This window comes from Odocoileus virginianus, chromosome 5 (genome assembly GCF_023699985.2).
Source record: "Odocoileus virginianus isolate 20LAN1187 ecotype Illinois chromosome 5, Ovbor_1.2, whole genome shotgun sequence".
NCBI lineage: Eukaryota > Metazoa > Chordata > Mammalia > Artiodactyla > Cervidae > Odocoileus > Odocoileus virginianus.
The window spans coordinates 33,251,316-33,272,691 of record NC_069678.1 but is presented as its reverse complement, the minus strand read 5'-3'; the positions used below and the strand labels follow the sequence as shown (position 1 = coordinate 33,272,691).

At 36.9% G+C, this 21,376-nt stretch overlaps 2 protein-coding genes across 2 annotated transcripts in view; one reads left to right on the top strand and one right to left on the bottom strand.

Moving 5' to 3' along the window:
- SNX7 (sorting nexin 7) overlaps window positions 1-21,376 on the top strand; it is a 726,766-nt gene that overhangs the window by 160,898 nt on the left and 544,492 nt on the right. The gene's annotated exons all lie outside the window — the stretch shown is intronic.
- On the bottom strand, window positions 11,720-14,243 carry LOC110138709 (nucleolin). The gene has a single exon (XM_070467751.1). It carries the CDS (start codon window positions 14,112-14,114, stop codon window positions 11,994-11,996), a length of 2,121 nt encoding a protein of 706 aa, XP_070323852.1. The 5' UTR covers window positions 14,115-14,243; the 3' UTR covers window positions 11,720-11,993.

Below are 21,376 nucleotides of genomic sequence, written 5' to 3'. Positions count from 1 at the left end.
CCATTATGTATAGAGGATTGACATCCCCTCATTATGTATAGAGGATTTATGTATAAAAGACTGAAATGGTATGGACCTATCAGAAGCAGAAGATATTAAGAAAAGGTGGCAAAAATACATAGAAACTATACAAAAAAGATCTTCACAATTCAGATAACCACGATGGTATGACCACTGACCTAGAGCCAGACATCTTGGAATGCGAAGTTGAGTGGGCCTTAGGAAGCATCACTGTGTACTGTGCTAGTGGAGGTGATGGAATTCCAGTTGATCTATTTCGAATCCTATAAGATGATGCTGTGAAAATGCTGCACTCAATATGCCAGCAAATTGGGAAAACTCAGCAGTGGCCACAGGACTGGAATAGGTCCATTTTCATTCTAATCCCAAAGCAAGGCAATGTCAAAGAATGTTCAAACTACTGCACAATTGCACTCATCTCACACGCTAGCAAAGTAATGCTCAAAATTCTCCAAGCCAGGCTTCAACAGTGCATGAACTAAGAACTTCCAGATGTTCAAGATGATTTTAGAAAAGGCAGAAGAACCAGAGATCAAATTGCCAACCTCTGTTGGATCATCAAAAAAGCAAGAGAGTCCCCCCCAAGATAGTCCCCCCAGAACATCTACTTCTGCTTTATTGACTATGGCAAAGACTTTGACTGTGTGGATCACAATAAACTGTGGAAAATTCTGAAAGAGATGGGAATACCAGACCACCTGACTCGTCTCCTGAGAAATCTGTATGCACGTCAAGAAACAACGGTTAGAACTGGACATGGAACAATAGACTGGTTCCAAATTGGGAAAAGAGTACGACAAGGCTGTATATTGTCACCCTGCTTATTTAACTTATATGCAGAGTACATCATGTGAAATGCCAGGCTGGATGAAGCACAAGCTGGGATCAAGATTGCCAGGAGAAATACCAATAACCTCAGATATGCAGATGACACCACCCTTATGGCAGAAAGTGAAGAAGAGCTAAAGAGTCTCTTGATGAAAGTGAAGGAGGAGAGTGAAAAAATTGGCTTAAAACTCAGCATTAAAAAACCTAAGATCATGGCATCCAGTCCTATCACTTCATGGCAAATAGATGGGGAAACAATGGAAACACTGAGAGACTTTTTATTTTCTTGGGTTCCAAAATCACTGCAGATGGTGACTGCAGCCATGAAATTAAAAGATGCTTGCTCCTTGTAAGAAAAGCTGTGACCAACCTAGACAGCATATTAAAAAGCAGAGACGTTACTTCGCCAACAAAGGTCCGTCTAGTCAAGGCTGTGGTTTTTCCAGTAGTCATGTATGGATGTGAGAGTTGGACTATAATGAAAGCTGAGTGCCGAAAAATTGATGCTTTTGAACTGTAGTGTTGGAGAAGACTCTTGAGAGTCCCTTGGACTGCAAGAAGATCCATCCAGTTCATCCTAAAGGAAATCAGTCCTGAATATTCATTGGAAAGACTGATGCTGAAGCTGAAATTTGGCCACCTGATGCGAAGAACTGACTCATTGGAAAAGTCCCTGATGCTGGGAAAGATTGAAGGCAGGAGGAGAAGGGGATGACAGATGATGATGTTGGATGGCATCACCTACTCTATGGACATGAGTTTGAGCAAGCTCCAGGAGTTGGTGATGGACAGGGAAGCCTGGCATGCTGCAGTCCATGGGGTCGCAGAGAGTAGGACATGACTGAGCAATGGAACTGAACTGATAGAGGATTGACAGTGATAGGACAGGATGTTTAACTTATATTTTAATGGAAAAAGTGAGCAGTCTTAGCATGAGTTCCCTGGGAAGCAAATTCATCAGTAGATGGCTTGTGTGCTATTATTAAGTTATTATGATATGTTAGCCCAAGCAAAAGCGAGGGTCAAGGAGAGTGAAGCAGGGAAGAAAGGAGAATCAACAGGAGATGGCATTATTCTCCAGGCAAGAATCCTGGAGGGGGTTGCCATTTCATTCTCCAGGGGATCTTCCTGACCCAGGGATCAAACCTGTGTCTTTTGCATTGCATGCAGATTATTTACCAATAGAGCCACTGGGAAAGCCTGATCCATTATTGATCTGGTCACTACTAAATGAAATCAAGGACTAGATCAGTGAGACTGAGTTCTCTCTGTATTATATTATCTGTACTCTGGAGCTGAGTGTTGAAAGTAGAAATAAAATGTATCTACTGTTTTCTGTCTCCCACTGGCCAGTTCTTTCCTATAGGAAGTTAACTTTTGCACTTATTCTTTGGTGGTTTCATCTGTGAGCATCCCTGGGGCATGGCAGGTGTGCCTGTGTGAAGAAGGTCTGAGTGCACCCAGAAGATACCTGAGCATTTGGTGCATGTTGGACATTGACTGAGTAGTTCAAATAGTTCTAAAATTAGATCTGGAAGAGAATATATTTTCAGAATTAATTAATTTGCAGAGTTATCTTTGTTTTCTCTAAGATGCTAACATATAGTTTAGAAATATTTTATAATTTCAAAATTTTAAATATTGGTACATGCTGTGCTTTATTGGACTTCCTGTTAGATGATAAGTTTTGTGAGGGCAGGATTATGTATGCTTATTCATTACTGTATTGCCAGTCTGGCACATGCCTCTTCTGAAAGTATAACTTGCTACCTTTCTAGCAGGAGTTAAAGGAAAAAGTATATTCTAAGCTAAAAATATGGAAATTAGCTAAGAGTTAAATTCACTTTAAAAATGAACCTAATCTTTAGAATTCTAAGCAGAAATATTTTGAGATAAATTAGGGAAAGGGGAGGGGAATCCTTGTCAAAATTGTTAAAATGACTGCAGGATGGAAGCCCCTTCTCCCTGGCTCCCAATCAGTTTCACAGATACACTGAAGTGGCAACAGGGGCCAGTTTATAGTGAACTGGATGATGCTCTTTCTTCATAGCTTCCTTCACTCGGGCCTATTTCACTCAAATATGTAGAATGAAAAGAAACACATTTTAGAGAAACACAGAATGCAAGCCTGATCTTCCATATTCAAACTCTGTGCCTCAAGGCTTTCAAATAGAATTGTTCTTTCTTTGAATGTTTTTCTCCTCACCTCTTCTTTTGCCGGCTAGCCAACTCAGTTTTCAGGCTTTGGAACAAATGCCATTTCCTCTGAGAAGCCCTCCTGTCTGTCTTTTTCTACCATCTCTTAGCACCATGATTTCTCCAGGATACCTTTCAACTGTCCTGTAAATAAATAACAAGTAGGAAATTAGCTGTTCAGACTCTGCCTTCCCTATAGAAATATATGGTCTACTAGTCAAGATGTTGTCTCCCTTGGCCATCTCCCTGTCTCTAATGCTTGGTACATCTTTGAAACATAGGATGCACTAAATTTTATAGATATTAAAAATTATGGTCACTGAAAAAATTCAATCTTAGCTACTTTTCGGAAGAGTCTTTATTTAAAATTATAAACTGAATCAGGTAACTCAAAATTTAAGTATTTATAAATGGGAAGAAAACAAGTTAAATCTGTGGCAGCCAGAGATACTTCTAGTTACACTAAAAATATCACCCAGTATCTTATTAATACCCTGTCATGCAGATATGATCGAGTTAACTTACCTCACAAGAATAATGAAAATCTGTCATATATCAGCTTCTGCTTCAAGTTATGCTCTGATGCCAACTGTGTGTCTCTTTTTAAAGACTGTAATTCTTTAGTTTTTATATTGGTTCAGCACAAAGTTATAGCAAACTACAGAATTCTGCTACAATTACCAAACACTGCATAATTTCTGTCTAATTATACAGAACTAATGCGCAACCTCTCTGTGTTAATAATAAAGCAATTAACCTGAAATACCAAATTGGTGTGAGTTCCTTGACTATTTTCTCATTACCACAGTCTGTTTCTGGTTTTGAACAGTTGTACATTGTACTTTATAAATGTTAGTTTCAGATAAAATTTATTTTTCCATCTATCACAATAGCCTTAACACTTATTACCTCCAATTTTCTCACCTTTCCCCTTCCCTAAATTTGTGGGTGTGAAAGGTAATGAGGAGTTCATTATAAATCAGATGAATTATGGACAATTAGGAATGTTAAGAGACATAATATTATATCATCATAGCCCTTTGCATTTACTATTCTTTTTTTTAATACCAATAGATCTCATGGGAGGCACTTCCATTGTGTCTGACACTTCTGATGTTATGGTGTCAATGAAAGTATGTGTGAAAACCATTACCTTGTCAATTTCATGATGTCGATGGCAACTTGATGTCAATGAAAATGTATAAGGTTCTTCCATTATCATTGTAAGAGCTTCTCTAGTCTTCAATATATGAAAAGACACTAGTCTGTAAGAAAGACTAACTACCTGAAATTGCTGCCTGCATTTCTTGAAATTAAAGCTGCGATACTGCACTATGATTTCTCTTTACAGCTAGCATTAACAAAAATATATAGAATCACAAATAAATAAGTGGTTATTTTTATGACTAAGAATGTAAAATTACTTAACTGCTTTGAATTTTTAGAATTCAAATGGCTGGTACACACAACAGGGAAAATTCTTGCTTGAAAGTGAAAATAGTGAAGAGAACTTCAGCTGTAGACAATCTTGCATTGAAAATGCCCTATGAAACACTCACAAAAACAGGAAGGTCACTGGAAGCAATTACTTTACCTAAAATTATGCCCATAAAAAACAGCAGTGTCCTTGTTTTGATATTGAGCTGTTTCATATAACGATTTTCTCAGATGAGAGTAATCATGGTATATCACTCATCTTAGATAAATTCACACTTAGGTCCTTATGTAATAAAATAAGTATGGATTGCCTTGTATTTTTCACACCATTCATGTTTTTTTCCCATATGTACAGTGTGGTTCAACAAGTTTCCCTCAGTTTTTTAATGACTCTTTAGTCATAAATTTTGCCCCAGTTTGCTTTAGATGATATCGAGTACTTGTAAAATTATAATACTTGAATGGGTACTTTTTCCATGAAGAACGCACACACACACAACTCAGATAGTGGCATCATTTGCTTTATGTTCTAATCATTTGAGATGATAGGATTTGTGAATTTACACAATATTAGGAATATGATTATTTTCAACAGTTTCCTATTTCGTCTGTGGCACATGGAATTTTTAGAAGAGAAGGAATTAGTAAAATTTTAGAATATGTATTGTATGTGTATGTGTGTATGTGTGTACCTCTGCCTTCAAAAACCTGACATTATAAAGTGGAATAAAAGTATATAGGTAGATTACAATTTTAAGAGATGCGTTTTATTTATTTTTTAAGTGTTGTATCCTGAAGTCTTAGGTGACTTCACAGAAGAGAGAGATGTCACTTGAGCTGTCTTAGAATAAGTATAGGGTTTCGTAGGTAAAGAGTGTATGGATTGCCATCACTGGCAGACAAATGAATTGGTACATAATGAAAATGTTATCCATATATGGGTAAATGATGTGTATTTGTGTGTATAGAATTGGGTAACCATATTATGATTTGATTCATAGCCATAAAACTTATATCTCATTTTAAATTTAGGGTTAAAATGTGTTATGTCTATATAATCTGGATTTAAATTTAGCATTTTCTTCTTATCCTTTGTTGATTGTTTTTAAGGGCATTGCAGTGTTTGAAAAAAGGACAGAAAGTCATCAAAGCTTTCAAAGTTTAAATGAATCTGTTTGTTATTTGTAGCAGTTTTGGTGGAAATTTGCTACAATAATTTAAACCAGTTGGACTAGATATGTTTTTTTTAATTATGTATGGATTTCAATAAATTGTGTTATACTCTGTGATTTCCTATTTGCAGAATAATCAAGAGTTGGCTACATTTTGAAGCAGATTTGTGTGTGTGTGTGTGTGTGTGTGTGTGTGTATGTGTGTGTGTGAGGATATTGAAGATTGTGGAAACTTTTCTAAAAACACTATTTTCTTCCTCATGCCATGAACCAAAATGTGATACCATTAAAAAGACAACCATCAAGCTTAATAGTCCCATTCAAATATGGAATCCCTGTAGATTAATTCTGATGGATATATAATGTACTTATTATTTTTACCCATAAGCAGGATTGTATAAAGGGCTAAGAGTGAAAGAAGAGAGAAAAAGAGAATGAGAATCTTTGTGTTTTATTCTCGCTTTTGTCTTTATCATCATATATGTCTATCTATATGACATATATAATATGAATATATACAGACAATTTAGATCTATCATTTGTCTATAAAATATAGATGTAAATCTTATAAATAGAGATATATGGAGATCTACAGATCTATCTGTATATTTAGAGATGGAAGAAGAAATTTTAAAAGCAATTGATAGAAAGCAAAGAGAAAAACAAGAAATTGTTGTAACTTGGAGGAAATAAAATTAAACATTAGGTTGAAAAGGGCTGCTCTCAACTATGGGATCTGCCATCTCCCCAACTGGAGAAGACCCTTTCAGAAAACATGCTTCCCTCCTCAGCGCTCTGCTTTCTCCTTTGTGAGAATGGAAAGCGAAAGCGCCACTAGGGGAGATGTTCTCCAAACGTATTTCACAGTTTTCCAATTCTGAATCAGGTACATCCGAACCCAGCTGGAATCACATGCCAGCAGCATTTCTTCATACCCCAAATCTAGGGTGTTGCAGGCAATTCAAATGGTGTTTTCATTTGAAAGACAATAGTGATGCTGAAAAGAAATCAGAACTGCTCACCTCAAAACATGAATCAAATGGTAAAGAGGGGGTGGCAGTTAAAAATATCCCCAAAGCCTGACTTGGGAAAGGAGATTGTCATTCTTTGCCCAGCGTAAGTGGTTTGGGTAAAGCTAGGTGCCTTTTCTTGCATTAACATCATAAGCTTTCCTAATCTTTCTGTTTTATTATTATCAAAAGGCAAAGGTGCTGAAGGATAGCACATTCCAAATGAAAAGTTGGCCTCCTCAGCTAAGGCAAGTGTTATACTTAAGGTCAAGGACTGTCTGAATCAATAGCACACTGTCCTACATAGTCCAGTTTTAAGTGGTGACTCGGTTCACAAAGCGCAGCTTCATGTCAGCTACAAGAGAACTCTCTATAAATACCTTGCTGTCATCCATTTCGTAAAACTGATTAGCAGCAAATTACTAGACACTTTTCTATCAATGCATCAATATATCTTGATGTGCTAAGTGATTATGGGGGGATGTTCTTCATATTTAGCTGTTTATCAAATATTTTTGATACATATTTATTTTTCAAGCACAATTTAGAAAATATTAACTAGAGTTGCTGCGTCTACAGAAGTTTTAAGCCACTTATTTTGTTTCCAATTAAACAAATGTATTTCAAAGGTGGTGAAAACTGATTTAAATATTCAATATCTGTCACACAGCCACTTTATAATGCAAAATAATTTATCTGAAGTGAAATTCAAAATTTAAAAATAGAGTCTCTTTGCCAAGCATATAATAGTTAATAATGCCTTGATTTTTCTTTTTAAAAAAAGCATTTTCTTAAACTTCCATATTTAGCACACTAAATTCCAACTTAAAAATAATTTTGTATAGTATTGAGTAATTCCACTGAGCCAAGTGTATCTAATCATGATTTTCCCAACATTTATCAAGAACTTATAGTATACTAGGGACTATTTTATCCTATTTTGTTTACTACTATGAAGTAGAGGTTATTATCTCCATTCTGTGGATGAGAAGACTGATAATAAGACTGAGTTACTTTTCCTAAAATTATCCTGGCTATTAAGGTCTATAATTGGAATTTACACTTAGTTTCTGTAATTACACAGCCAATGTGCATTCAACCATGCCATTCGTTCTTAGAATTAGAAACATTGTAAAATCTAAAAAACACTCCTTGAAGTATTTTCGTATTCTATATAGGCCTGGTTCACATGGGTAGAATTCTATTTTCTAATTTTTAGTGTAAGCAGAGTACTACAATGTGGAAATCTAGAAGTGGAAAGAGAGGTAAAGAAGCAGGGCAGTTAATGGCATCCGTGAATTTTAGGAATAGAGATAATATTCTCAGTCCTTGTTACTTATGTATGGTCCAAGGCCCGGTGACTTGTCCCCACTCCAGACCTCCCCAGTTAGGATCTGCATTGTAACCAGATGATCACAAGATCCATGGGCATGTTAACTTTTCAGAAGTACTGGTCAGGTGACTGATTTGATCTAATATAGGCTGAGTTAGTATTTTCACTCACTTTGGCGAGTTTGAATTGACCTGCTATGCTGTCTGTAAACCTGAGACTCTGTACTGGAATGAAGACAGAGATTGCTCAGGAGGGATTGCCATGTGGTGTCAAAAGGCTAAGGCTCCCCCCCTCCCCCCAAAAAAAAGAAAGGCTAAGGCCCCAGCAGTCTTTCCAGCCAGACTCAGGGGAAATCACATCAAAATGGTAGAGACTTGGCAAGCTGACAACATTGTCACCATAGCTTCTTTTTCTTTCTTTTTTCTCTTTTTGTCCATACCTGTGTCTAATGTGCATATATGCTTTCACTATAGTTCCAGTCTGGGCATGAAGGGAATACAGTTGGATGATGTCAAAAACACAAATGCAGAAACATAACTGGTGAGGCAAGTTATTTTAAATAATGAATCTTGGTGAAGAAGTGAACAAGTATTTCAGAGAGGAAGATAGAGAGAGAGAGAAAGAGAAATACACTTGTGATATAGGGGTGAAAATTTAAGGAAGTTACCCAAGACCTCTCAGAATTAATATCTGTTTGGAATCCAAATTAAAACCTAGTTTGCCACTCATGCTGTAGGATTATTTTTTTATCTGAACATATAATTTTCACATTATTAAGAGAAAGAAAATATTGGCTACATGTAAATCTTTACTAGTAAAAGATTTTGATATATTAATAACTTTTATTGAATTAAAAGGGTCTGAATAACCTTAACTGTCATAATAATATGGCATAATAGCAAAATTATGATTAAATTATTATCAGTATGATATCTCTCACAGGTGAATCTCCTAGCTAGATAAAAAAAAAAACCTAACTTGTTCATTATTTTACCTTCCCAGCGAGTGTCCTACAGTCATGTCACAGATTCATATAATGTCCTTGAGAGCTGGATTTTCTGTTAGAAACTCAGTTACACTGAAGTATGTGAAAATTCACAGATGGCAAAGTGGAATTTCTACTGAATGTACATTTGACGTGATTATGTGTCTCATTTATTCTAGCCACAAATGAAATATTTTGCACTTATGAACTGTTCTATAGTTAAACCTGTTTTGGTAGTAGAATATGAATAATGATGAACTGGGTTGAAAACTTTAAAGCTGAGGGACACCTTGCCCTTTTTACTCTGTGAACATAGATATTCCACTGCCCCTTGAAACACACTACCCTTGATAAGATGCCATCTCTTTTCCTTTTACTTTTAAGTTTAGAGAATACATGTTATGATCAAATACATGCCATGGTTATCATTAATGATTTAAAGAAAGGAAAGAAAAGAAAGCTTACATTTATATAACATATACACAGAGTAAAACTTACTTCTATATTACATGTCATATAATCTTTATAATAATTTTTGAAATATATATTTTTACCTTGACTTACATATGAGGAAGTCAGACTTAGAGAGGTTTAAATGCTTTGCTCAAGGTCACATAGCTAGTAAGTAGTAGAACTACCTAGGTAAGACTTCATCTAGGTTTTGAATGTTTAGTCTATTTTTAATTTGTTAGCTCATTCATAAAATGTATATTAAACACCTGTTATGTTCCAGGTACTGTGCTATGTACTGGTGTACAATAATGATCAAAGAGAAAATGTTTGTCATTTCTTGAAGTTTACAGTCTACTAGTAGGGAAAGAAGGGATTTGGGGCAGGCAGTCAATTAAGTGGGAAAATTGAGTAAGGGCTATAAAGAAGAACTCAAGCCAGAGGACCTTAATGTACTGGGAGTCATCAGTATCAAACTAAGTTATTGAACTGGGATTTGAAAGGAAAGAAAAGGAGATAACTTTTGAAACAAAAAGTGCGTGTGTAAAAGGGATGTGGGCTTCCCAAGTGGCGCAGTAGTAAAGAATCCGCCTGCCAGTTCAGGAGATGCAGGAGACGTGGGTTCAGTCCTTGGGTCAGAAAGATCCCCTGGAGTAGGAATGGCAGCCCACTCCAGTATTCTTGCTTGGAGAATCCCATGAACAGAGGAGCCCGGCGGGCTACAGTCCATGAGGTGGCACAGAATCAGACACTACTGAGTCTGTACACACAAAAGGAATGTGGAGTAATGGGATTTCCCAGGCAAGAACACTGGAGTGGATTGCTACTTCCTCCTCCAGAGGATCTTCCCAACCCAGGGATCGAACTCACGTTTCCTGTGTCTCTTGCATTGCAGGCAGATTCTTTTACTGCTGAGTCACCGGGGGATCCCTTTGAAACACTGGAGCAGCATATATCAAAATCCCAGTGTGGCAAGAAGTTTGATAATTTCAGAGAAGTAAAACAATTGTTTTACTTTATTTTACCTTTTTTGTTGTTGTTAAAAAAAGAGACAAAGAACAAATGGTCAGTGTAGCTGAAGCATAGAAGGCACAAGGAGTGGATTGATAAAGTAGGAGTGACAAACCTGGCTGTGTATGGCCTTCAGGACTCTGAAAGATTTGTGTCCAAGGCAATGGAACGAAGTTGAAGAACTCTATTTTGGATTTTCAGAGCTTGGTGAAAATGACAAGATTTGCATTATGTGCTCCCTGGAGCTGACATGGGACAAGTAGATTGAAAGGTAGGTAAGCAGTGATGGAGATCAAGAAAAATGAGATTTGAGACAGGGCTGGATTATTGACTTCTTAGATGTACACAATGCTTTATTTTTTTTTAAAAAAAGCTTACTGCTATATTTGTGAACATATTCGTATCCCACTAGTTCTTGATTTATCAGTTTCAGGCATTGTCTCCCTGCTGTGTTTTCTGAACATTTTAAAACTTCCCTTTGTATTTCCCACTATTTGCTCATTTTGATAATACTATAATGTTAGTTAAATCAGTGATTGCATTATTACATTATTATGACTTTGTAAACATTATTTCCTGATGCTCATGTAAAGAATTATGATTAAAATTTTTGTTTCATGTAACTCCTTGTTTTCCTGGGATAAATAATTGTCTTCATTTTTCACTTGCTTAGATTTCTGTAGATCTGCCCTTTCAGTTTGCCAAATGTTTCAATGCATAGCTTTAATTTTTTCAAATTCACAAGTGCATCAAATAATCTACAAGTTCCACTTTTTCTCATAGAAATCTCCTGTTGACATACCTCTGTCTCTTCTTCCCACCTGTACTAGTTATTCTCCAAGCCAGCTGCTTAGCTGTTGAACTGGCATCCTTCTTTATTATCATCACAGAATTTCTCTGTTCTCTGAAAAGTCCCATGCCATTCTGACTTCTCAATATCATATATACTCATTTTCTTCTTGTCCTTAGAATCTTTTAGTAATTCATCTGATCTCTATGTTGAGAGTATTTTGAGACTCTAGGATTATGGAACTGTGAGCATTAAACATATTATGATATATTTTTAATAAATTTTGGATGCATTAAATGTATAGGTTCAAATTTTCCTGATATTGTTTTTTATTTTTTTATTTTTATTTTATTTTTTTTTTAAGAGTTCTAGGACTTTTAATTTGTCCCAAAATTGCTGAAGCAAAAATCATGATAAAACATTCTGCTTTCCTTTACACCCCCCGACGCAGAAAAAAAAAAAAAAAACTCCGTAGGAAAAAAACGATTTTGTACATGGGAAGAAACAATATAAATTCAAAACTTACAGATAAGGGTTAGCTCTATCACTCATCTCTTTAAAAAGTTTATATGAATATCCAGTCAACACCAACAGGGTTATCTCCCTTGAAATGTTATCTATACGGATTTCCAAGTAGACCACAGGGCTGTATACTGTCTTGGAATGTCCTTAGAAGGCTCTGTCATTGATCAGGTAACAGAGTAAAAACCCCAGAGTCCTTTCTTTCAAATGGAAGAGGGAGAGACAGGGATAGAAGAAACTATTCAAACTTCTTCTTCTTTCCTTGTGGCTTGTGGTCTCCTCCTCCTCCTCTGCCTCCTCGGAAGCCTCCTCGCCCTCCAAAGCCTCCCTGGCCTCTGCCACCAAATCCACCTCGGCCACCTCTGCCACCACCTCGACCACCAAAGCCACCTTCACCCTTAGGTTTGGCCCAGTCTAAAGTGACTTTGTTTCCATCAATTTCACCATCTTCCATGGCCTCCTTGGCAGCTTTGGCATCTTCCTCACTATTGAAGTCTACAAAACCAAACCCTTTGGAGGATCCAGTCTCCCGATCAGTGACTATCCTTGCTCGAATACAGCCATCAAACGACTCCTTTAACGTCTCTTCTGTGGTATCCTCAGAGAGACCTTTGACAAACAGAGTTTTGGATGGCTGGCTTCTTGCATTAGGTGATCCCCTGGGTCCTTGCAACTCCAGTCTGATGGCTCTGCCCTCAATTTCCCTTTTATTACATGAATTTAAAGCTTCTTTAGCATCTTCAAATGAAGCAAATTCTATAAATGCATACCCTTTAGATTTGCCATTTTGGTTCTGGGGCACCTTGATATGAGTTGCCTTCTCAAAAACTTCCTGAAGAGTTTCTTCCGTTGCACTATAGGAGAGGTTGCTTAAAACCAGGGTTTTTGATTCACCACTCCAAGTGCTATTCTTTCCCCCTCTATGGTCTTGACTTTGACCTTTCTCTCCGGTGTAGTACAGAGAAATGGATCGCCCATCTATCTCTGTTCCCTGCTTTTCTTCCAAGGTTTTTTCTGCATCAGCTTCTGTCTTAAATTCAATATAAGCAATCCCTTTACTCTTTCCATCCTTGCTGACTAATCTGATCTCCACAGCATCTTCAAACACTTCTTTTAATTCATCCTGAGTAACTTTGTAAGGCAGATTTTTAGCCAAAAGTGTTCTTGCATCTCCATATTTCTTACTGTCTTTTCCCTTTGGTTTTTCTAGTTTAATTTCATTGCCAAAGACTTTTAAACCAGTGAGTTCCAAGGCTTTTTCCAGGTCTTCAGCAGATTCAAAATCCACATAGCCAAACTTCCTAGACACACCAATTCTGACATCAACAACAGCAAGATCATTTTTAGCAAAAAGATCACTGATACCCATTTTCAATTCAGGAGCAGATTTATTGAAGTTCAGGTTTCCAACAAAGAGATTGAAAGATGTAGTCGGTTCTGTGTCTCCCACTTTTTGTTTCTTGGCTTCAGGAGCTGCTTTTTGTTTGGTCATTTCCTTCTTTCGTTTTCCAGGTGCTTCTTTGACAGGCTCTTCTTCCTCTTCCTCCTCTTCTTCCTCCTCCTCATCCTCTTCCTCCTCATCGTCGTCGTCCTCTTCATCGTCGTCCTCCTCTTCATCGTCGTCATCCTCTTCATCATCATCCTCTTCATCTTCATCTTCAGCAGCGCTCTTGGCCTTCACAGGAACAGCTTTTACTGGAGCTTTCTTTCCTTTGGCTGGCACAATCTCCATAGGTTCTTCTTCAGAGTCATCTTCGTGGTCCTCATCCTCTTCATCCTCCTCCTCCTCCTCATCATCATCATCATCCTCATCATCTGTGGCAGGAGCAGCACCAAAAGCAGCAGCTGCCTTCCTCACTGCTGGTTCATCCTCCTCTTCATCTTCATCGTCTTCCTCTTCACTGTCATCTTCCTCTTCTTCATCACTGTCTTCCTTCTTGGCATTCTTGCCGTTCTTTGCTCCCTTGCCTGAGGCAGCTGCTCCCTTCTTACCAGAGGTTGCTACCAATGCTTTGCCTGGGGTGGCTCCCTTTTTGCCAGGTGTTACCACTGCTTTGGCAGGTGTAACTGTCTTCTTGGCTGGCAGAGCTGTTGCCTTTTTGCCAGGGGTGACAACTGCTTTCTTTGCCGGTGTGGCAACTGCAACCTTTTTTGTTGGGGAAACCATCATCTTCTTTGCTGGAGTCGTGGTAGCCTTCTTGCCTTTTTCCTGAGGGATAACAACCTCTTCTCCACTGCTCTCATCGTCTTCATCTTCTGACATTTCCTCATCTTCACTATCTTCTTCTACCTCCTTTGGGGGAGGAGCCATTTTCTTGGAGTCACCTTGATTTTTACCGGCCTTTGCGAGCTTTACCATGATGGCGGCTTATGACGGCGGAGTGTGTGGCGAGCGAGTGGCGCAGACGAGCCCAGAGGAACCTAAGCACCGTCGATGGCGGCCGCTAATCCCTCAGCGCGTACACTTGGCTGCCAGCTAGCGCTCGAGACTCCTGATATTGTTTTTTAATAACTCTTCCCTCTGATGCTTCCTATCTCTGCTTTTAGACTTCTATTAACTAGATGTTGGCTCTCATGGGCTTAATATCAAGGTCCATTTTTCTCATTAAAGTCCCTCCTTTCTTCTATTATCTTCTCACTTCTATTTTATGTATGTCTTCATTTTTGTTCTTTTTATGAGAGTGTCTGATTTTTTCAATTTCATATTTTGTATTAATTTGATAACCATGTTTTTGATTTCAAGTATCTTTTTCTCCTATTTTCTTTATGTGTTCTGCTATTTTATTTGGACACAATATCTCCTTATTATCTCTTTGTCCCAGAGAAAATTTTATAGCTTTAATTAAAGAAGTATTTGTTTCCTTGTGTCTCTATTTTCACTTTTGATTATTTTAACTCTATATTTCATACAAGAAACTTTCCTTAAATATCTTCTGCTCTATGGACATATATTCATATTTCAATGGTTCCATACCTGTAATGGTTAGCTTATATGATTTAGATCAACCGTCATATTGATAACAACTGTAAGGAAAGACATTTCAAAGTAATAAAAATTTCAACTACAAGGAATTAGAATAATTCTGAACTTATATTCACATATTACCTCAAAACACATAAAAGAAAACTTAAAATAGTTACAAGGAGAATAGATTAGCTCACAGTCATAGTGGTAAAATTTCTCCCCTTTCAGTAATTGATAGAAAAGGTAGACAAGAAATGAAAAATATTTATTTTAGGAGATTACAAATTTTTTTTAAAGTATAGTTTAAACAAGATAGGGGTTTGGGGTGCCAACCCACATGCAGTCAAAAATCTGCATACTGCCCTCTTGTCTCAAAAACAAAAACAAAAAAAATTGATAGATGACCTACCCAAGGGCAGGAAATTGAAACAGTTCAGATAGAATCAGGACTCAGACCCTAATTCTTTTGATTCTACATGCTGTGATCTGTAATTGAACATGAACGTTCCCCCTTACTTATTTTATTTAAATATCTGTAAAATGAAAATAAGGGCTTCCCAAGTGGCACAGTGGTAAAGAATCCAGCTGCCAATGCAAAAGATGCAAGAGACACGGGTTCAATCCCTAAGTTGAGAAGGTCCCTTGGAATAGGAAATGACAACCCACTCCGGTATTCTTGCCTGGAAAATTCCATGGACAGAGGAGCTTGGTGGCCTACAGTCCTTGAGGCTACAAAGAGTCAGACATGGCTGAATATAAATGAATCTGCGCAGTTCAAACCTGTGTTTGTTCAAGGGTCAACTGTATATAGAATAGGATTTCAATAACATGATTGAAAATGGACTCCATTATTAAAATAACATGAATAAATTTATCTTACATATATATGTGTGTATATAATTGTAACCCATAGGCACAAAATGCATTCTTCTCAAATATGCATAGAATACTTACAGAAACTAACAACATGCTGAGCCATAATTGTAGTTTCAACAAAATTGAAATCATATACAGAGATATAATATTAGCATAATGAAATTAAGCTAGAAATAAATAATCAGAGAATAACTAGAGAAATTCTTATTATTAAGACAGTAACAAAGTGAAAAAAATTAGGTTGAACTGAATGATAATGAAAATACTAAATATGAATACTTAAGGAATTCACTTAAAGTCATGGTTAAATAAATGTGTTCAGCCTTAAATTCATAAGATAGCAAACAAGAAAAAAGAAAATAAGTGATATAAACATCAAGTTCAAGAAATTGGCAAAGTAACTACAAATTAAACATAAAGCAAATTTTAAGAAGAAAAAAATAAAGAATTGAGATTGCAATAATAGAAACAAATGTACAATAGAGTGTCAATAAACCTGAAAGTTAGGTAGCTTTTTTGGATTTTTTTTGTTAAAAGATAACCAAAATTAATAAATCCTTCTAAGACTGATGAAGGAAAAATTAAGAGAGAACACAAAATGTCAACATCAGGAATGATAAAGGTACATTACTACATATCCACAGGCACTAAAAAGATCATTAGAAGTTTTTGTGAACAACTTGATAACAATAAGTGTAATTAAATAAAGTGTGTAATTAAATAAAGTAACAGACATCTGCTTTTGTTCAAAAGGTCAGAATTTATTCTCTTATCTTAAGTAAGGAGGAAACAAAAAAAATCATAAAACAAGACACTGAAAAACAGATCATGCCAGACCGCGATCCCTGAGAGAAGGGAAACACATGAACTGATCCCTGTACAAGTGCAGATTACTTGCCATAAGCAGGTTTCATGTTTCAGTACAAGGAGAGGGAGTTCAAGTGTTCTTCCACATTCTTGGCTGGTGGTCCAGTAGTTAAGAATCCACCTGTCAGTGCAGGGACATGAGTTCCATCCCTGGTTTGGGAAGATTCCACTTCCTGCAGGCCAGCTGAGTCCATATGCCACAACTACTGAGCCCACACTTTACAGCGCATGCTCTAGAGCCTTTATCCAGCAACTACTGAGCCTGTATGCTGTAATTAGGGAAGCCCACACTGTAGAGTCTGTGCTCTGCAACAAGAGAAACCACTGCAAAAAGAAGCCCAAGCACCACAATGAAGAGTCGTCCCTGCTCACTGCAGCTAGAGAAAGTCTGTGCCCAGCAACGAAGACTCAGCACAACCAAAAATAAATAAATAAATTTAACAACAAAAACACACATGTTTTCAGCCATTATGCAAGTGAGATCATGGAGAGACATCTTTATGGTAAGGAAAGAAAATTGCCAACCAAAAATTATATATCCAGCAAAAAGATCTTTCAAATGAAGAAAAAATAAAGATTCTTTCAGAGAAATGAAATCTGAGACAATTTTTAAGTAGCACTTCTGCACTACAGTAAAAAATGTTAAGACAAAAACTATTCAAGGAGAAGGAAGATTATACAAGACAGAAATTGGAATACATACACAAAAGAAGAGCACAATGAATTGTCAATTTAAGATATGCATTTTTCTAAATAAAAAGCCTTTTATTGTATTTTTTTTATTGTAGTGGTTTTTGTCATACATTGACATGAATCAGCCATGGATTTACATCACCAGCCCAAGCTGGATGCATGAGGCAAGTGCTTGGGCCTGGTGCACTGGGAAGACCCAGAGGAATCAGGTGGAGAGGGAGGTGGGAGGGGGGATCGGGATGGGGAACACATGTAAATCAATAAAAAGCCTTTTAAACAGTAATTGACTATATACACAAAAATAATAATGTATTTTCAGGCTTAGAGCATAAATAGAAGTAAACTGCATGATAAGAGCATGCAGAAAAGAAGTAGGGAAGTGGAAATATTCAATAAGGTTTTCAGGCTGTATTTGAATTGCTATAGATATCATTTGAAGATATACTATGAGAAATTAAAAATGCACTTTGTGAACCTTAGAGGGACCACAAAATATAGAAAAAAATACAATAATGAAGATAAACTGAAATTGTAAAAATTAATGTAGGAAAAGAAGGATGAAAGGAAAATTAACAAAAAGCCATGGGATAAATAGAAAACAAACACCAGTGTAGTAGATTTGAAAATGGGGCAGCATTTGTCAATTAGGATTAAAAAAGCTATACCTAACATTTCTGTGTACAAAATCTTCACAGTACATATACATAGATAGGTTAAAAATTAAGAAAAGGAAGAAGGAATACTTTCACATACTAATCGCAAAATTGGAATGCCTCTGTTAATGTCGACAAAGAATACTTCAGAATGAAGAAAACTACCAGAAATTTGATGAAGAGGTTAATTCTCCATGAAGACATAGAAGGTCTAAATGCGTGTTCACATAGTAACAGAGTTTGAAATACATGAAACAAAAACTGATCAAACTAAAAGAAATAATAAACACACATAATTTCAAGAGATTTCGATGACTAATAGGACAAGTGGATGGAAATTCAATAAAGAAATAGAATACATCAGCTCTATTGTCCAACTTGGCGTCACTGAATTTATATAGCATCCCTTCCTTTCAACTATAGCATAGTACATATTTCAAGTTCATAAAGAACATTCTATAAGACCAAATACCCATTAGACCCCCCAAAAAAGTCTTAGTGATTTTAAAAGGGTTAAAATTATACAAATTATGTTTTCAGAGTTAGAACAGAAATAACAGAAAAATATCTGCAAGGTCCCAGTATTTATAAACTGAGCAATATGTTCCCAAATAACACAAAAGTCAAGGGAAAAAGTCACAGATGAAATTAGAAAATATTTTTAGCTCAATGAAAACATAAACAAAGCATGTCCAAATTTATGGAATATAATTAAAGGTGTTCTATTAATAAAAAGAATGTTATAGAATTATATTTTTCTATTCGAAAGTAGAAAGAACTCAAAAAATTTAGCTTACACCTTAAGAAATTATAAAAAGTGCAACTGAAACTCAAATAGATGAAAGGGACAAAATCCTTAGAAAAACTGACAGAAGAAATAATAAATCTTAATAGTCCTATTATGTTTAGAAACATTGATTTGTAATTTCAAGCCTTCTCACATATAAGCTCTGGTAAAGATGGCTTCACTAGTGAATTCTACCACATTTTCATAACCTTTCCTGGAGAGGAGAAAAAGAATGAGCATTTTATATCTCAATCTACAAGTCAGGTTTTATCTTGATATGAAACCAGACAAGGACATTAAAGAAAGGAGAAATACAGGCAAATATATATGATAAATATAGATGCAAAATAGCAAACACAATTACCAAAATATACACAGCAATTGAGTATATTACATAATGCACAAGCAATTTGAATTTTTCTAAGAATGGAAAGCTCAGTAGTGTCTGGCTCTTTGCGACCCCAGGGACTGCAGCACACCATGCTTCCCTGTCCATCACCAACTCCCGGAGCTTACTCAGACTCATGTCCATCGAGTCGGTTGTGCCATCCTACCATCTCATCCACTGTCATCTCCTTCTCCTGCATTTAAGCTTTCCCAGCATCAGGGTCTTTTCCAGTGAGTCGCATCATGTGGCCAAAGTATTGAAGCTTGAGCTTCAGCATCAGTCCTTCCAATGAATATTAAGGACTGGTTTCCTTTAGGCTTAAATGCTTTGATCTCCTTGCAGTCCAAGAAACTCTCAAGAGTCTTCTCTAACACCACAGTTCAAAAGCATGAGTTCTTTGGCACTAACCTTTCTTTATGGTCCAACTCTCATATCCATACGTGACTACTAGAAAAACCATAACTCTCCTTCCAAGGAGTTAGCATCTTTTAATTTCATGACTGCAGTCACCATCTGCAGTGACTTTGGAGCCCCCCAAAATAAAGCCTGCCACTGTTTCCACTGTTTCCCCATCTATTTGCCATGAAGTGATGGGACCAGATGCCATGATCTTAGTTTTCTGAATGTGGAGCTTTAAGCCAACTTTTTCACTCTCCTCTTTCACTTTCATCAAGAGGCCTTTTAGTTCCTCTTCACTCTCTGCCATAAGGGTGGTGTCATGTGCATATCTAAGGTTATTGATATTTCTCCCGGCAATCTTAATTCCAGCTTGTGCTTCTTCCAGCCCAGCGTTTCTCATGATGTACTCTGAATATAAGTTAAATAAGCAGGGTGACAATATGCAGCCTTGACATACTCTTTTCCTATTTGGAACCAGTCTGTTCTTACATGTCCAGTTCTAACTGTTGTTTTCTGACCTGCATACAGATTTCTCAAGAGGCAGGTCAGGTGGTCCAGTATTCCCATCTCTTTCAGAATTTCCCACAGTTTATTGTGATCCACACAGTCAAAGGCTTTGGCATAGCCAATAAAGCAGGATTAGATGTTTTTCTGGAACTCCCTTTTCTGGAAAGTAGTGGTTTTCCCTACTTTATTCAATTTAAGCCTGAATTTGGCAATAAGGAGTTCATGATCTGAGCCACAGTCAGCTCCTGGTCTTGTTTTTGTTGACTGTATAGAGCTTCTCCACCTTTGACTGCAAAGAATATAATCAATCTGATTTTGAAATTGACCATCTGGTGATGTCCACGGTTAGAGCCTTCTCTTGTGTTGTTGGAAGAGGGTATTTGCTTTGATGAGCATGTTCTCTTGGCAAAACTCTTAGCCTTTGCCCTGCTTCATTTTGTACTCGAAAGCCAAATTTGCTTGTTACTCCAGGTATCTTTTGGCTTCCTAGTTTTACATTCCAATCCCCTTATCGTGAAAAGGATATCTTTTTTGGATGTTAATTCTAGAAGGTCTTGTAGATCTTCATAGAACCACTCAATTTCAGCTTCTTCAGCATTACTGATTGGGACATAGACTTGGTTTACTGTGATATTGAGTGGTTTGCCTTGGAAATGAACAGTTATCATTCTGTAATTTTTGATATTGCACCCAAGTACTGCATTTTGGACTCTTGTTGACTATGATGGCTACTCTTGTTTTTTCTAAGGGATTCTTGCCCACAGTAGTTGATATAATTGTCATATGAATTAAATTCATCCACTGCAGTCCATTTTAGTTCACTGATTCCTAAAATATTGATGTTCACTCTTGCCATCTTCTGTTTGACTGCTTCTAATTTACCTTGATTCATGGACCTAACATTCCAGATTCCTATGCAGGATTGCTCTTTAGAGTGTCAGACTTTACTTCCACCACCAGTCACATCCTCAACTGGGTGTTGTTTTCACTTTGGCTTCGTCTCTATTTTTCTGGAGTTATTTCTCCATTCTACTCCAGCAGCATATTGACCATCTACCAACCTGGGGAGTTCATCTTTCAGTGTCCTATCTTTTTGCTTTTATGTGCTTTTCATGGGGTTCTCAAGGCAAGAATACTGTAGTGGTTTGCCATTCCCTTCTCCAGTATTCAAGCTTAAAAAGCAAGGAATTTCTGACACGTGCTTTGACATGCATGAACCTTGAAGACAGTATGCTAAGTGAAATGAGCCAGACACAAAAGGACAAACATTATGTGATTCTTCTTCTATGAGGCAATTGGAGTAGTGAAATTCATAGAGACAGAGAATAAAATGTTGGTTACCAGGTGCTAAGGGTAGGGAATGAGAGAGTTGTGTGTGTTCAGTCATGTCCAACTCTTTGCAACCCTATGGACTGTAGCCTGCTAGGCTTTATCAATGGGATTCTCCAGGCCAGAATACTGGAATGGGTTGCCGTTTCTTCTTTCA

What these genes read in the sequence shown, in the direction of transcription:
- LOC110138709 (XM_070467751.1), bottom strand. Translation starts at nt 14,114, where the DNA reads ATGGTAAAGCTCGCAAAGGCCGGTAAAAATCAAGGTGACTCCAAGAAA.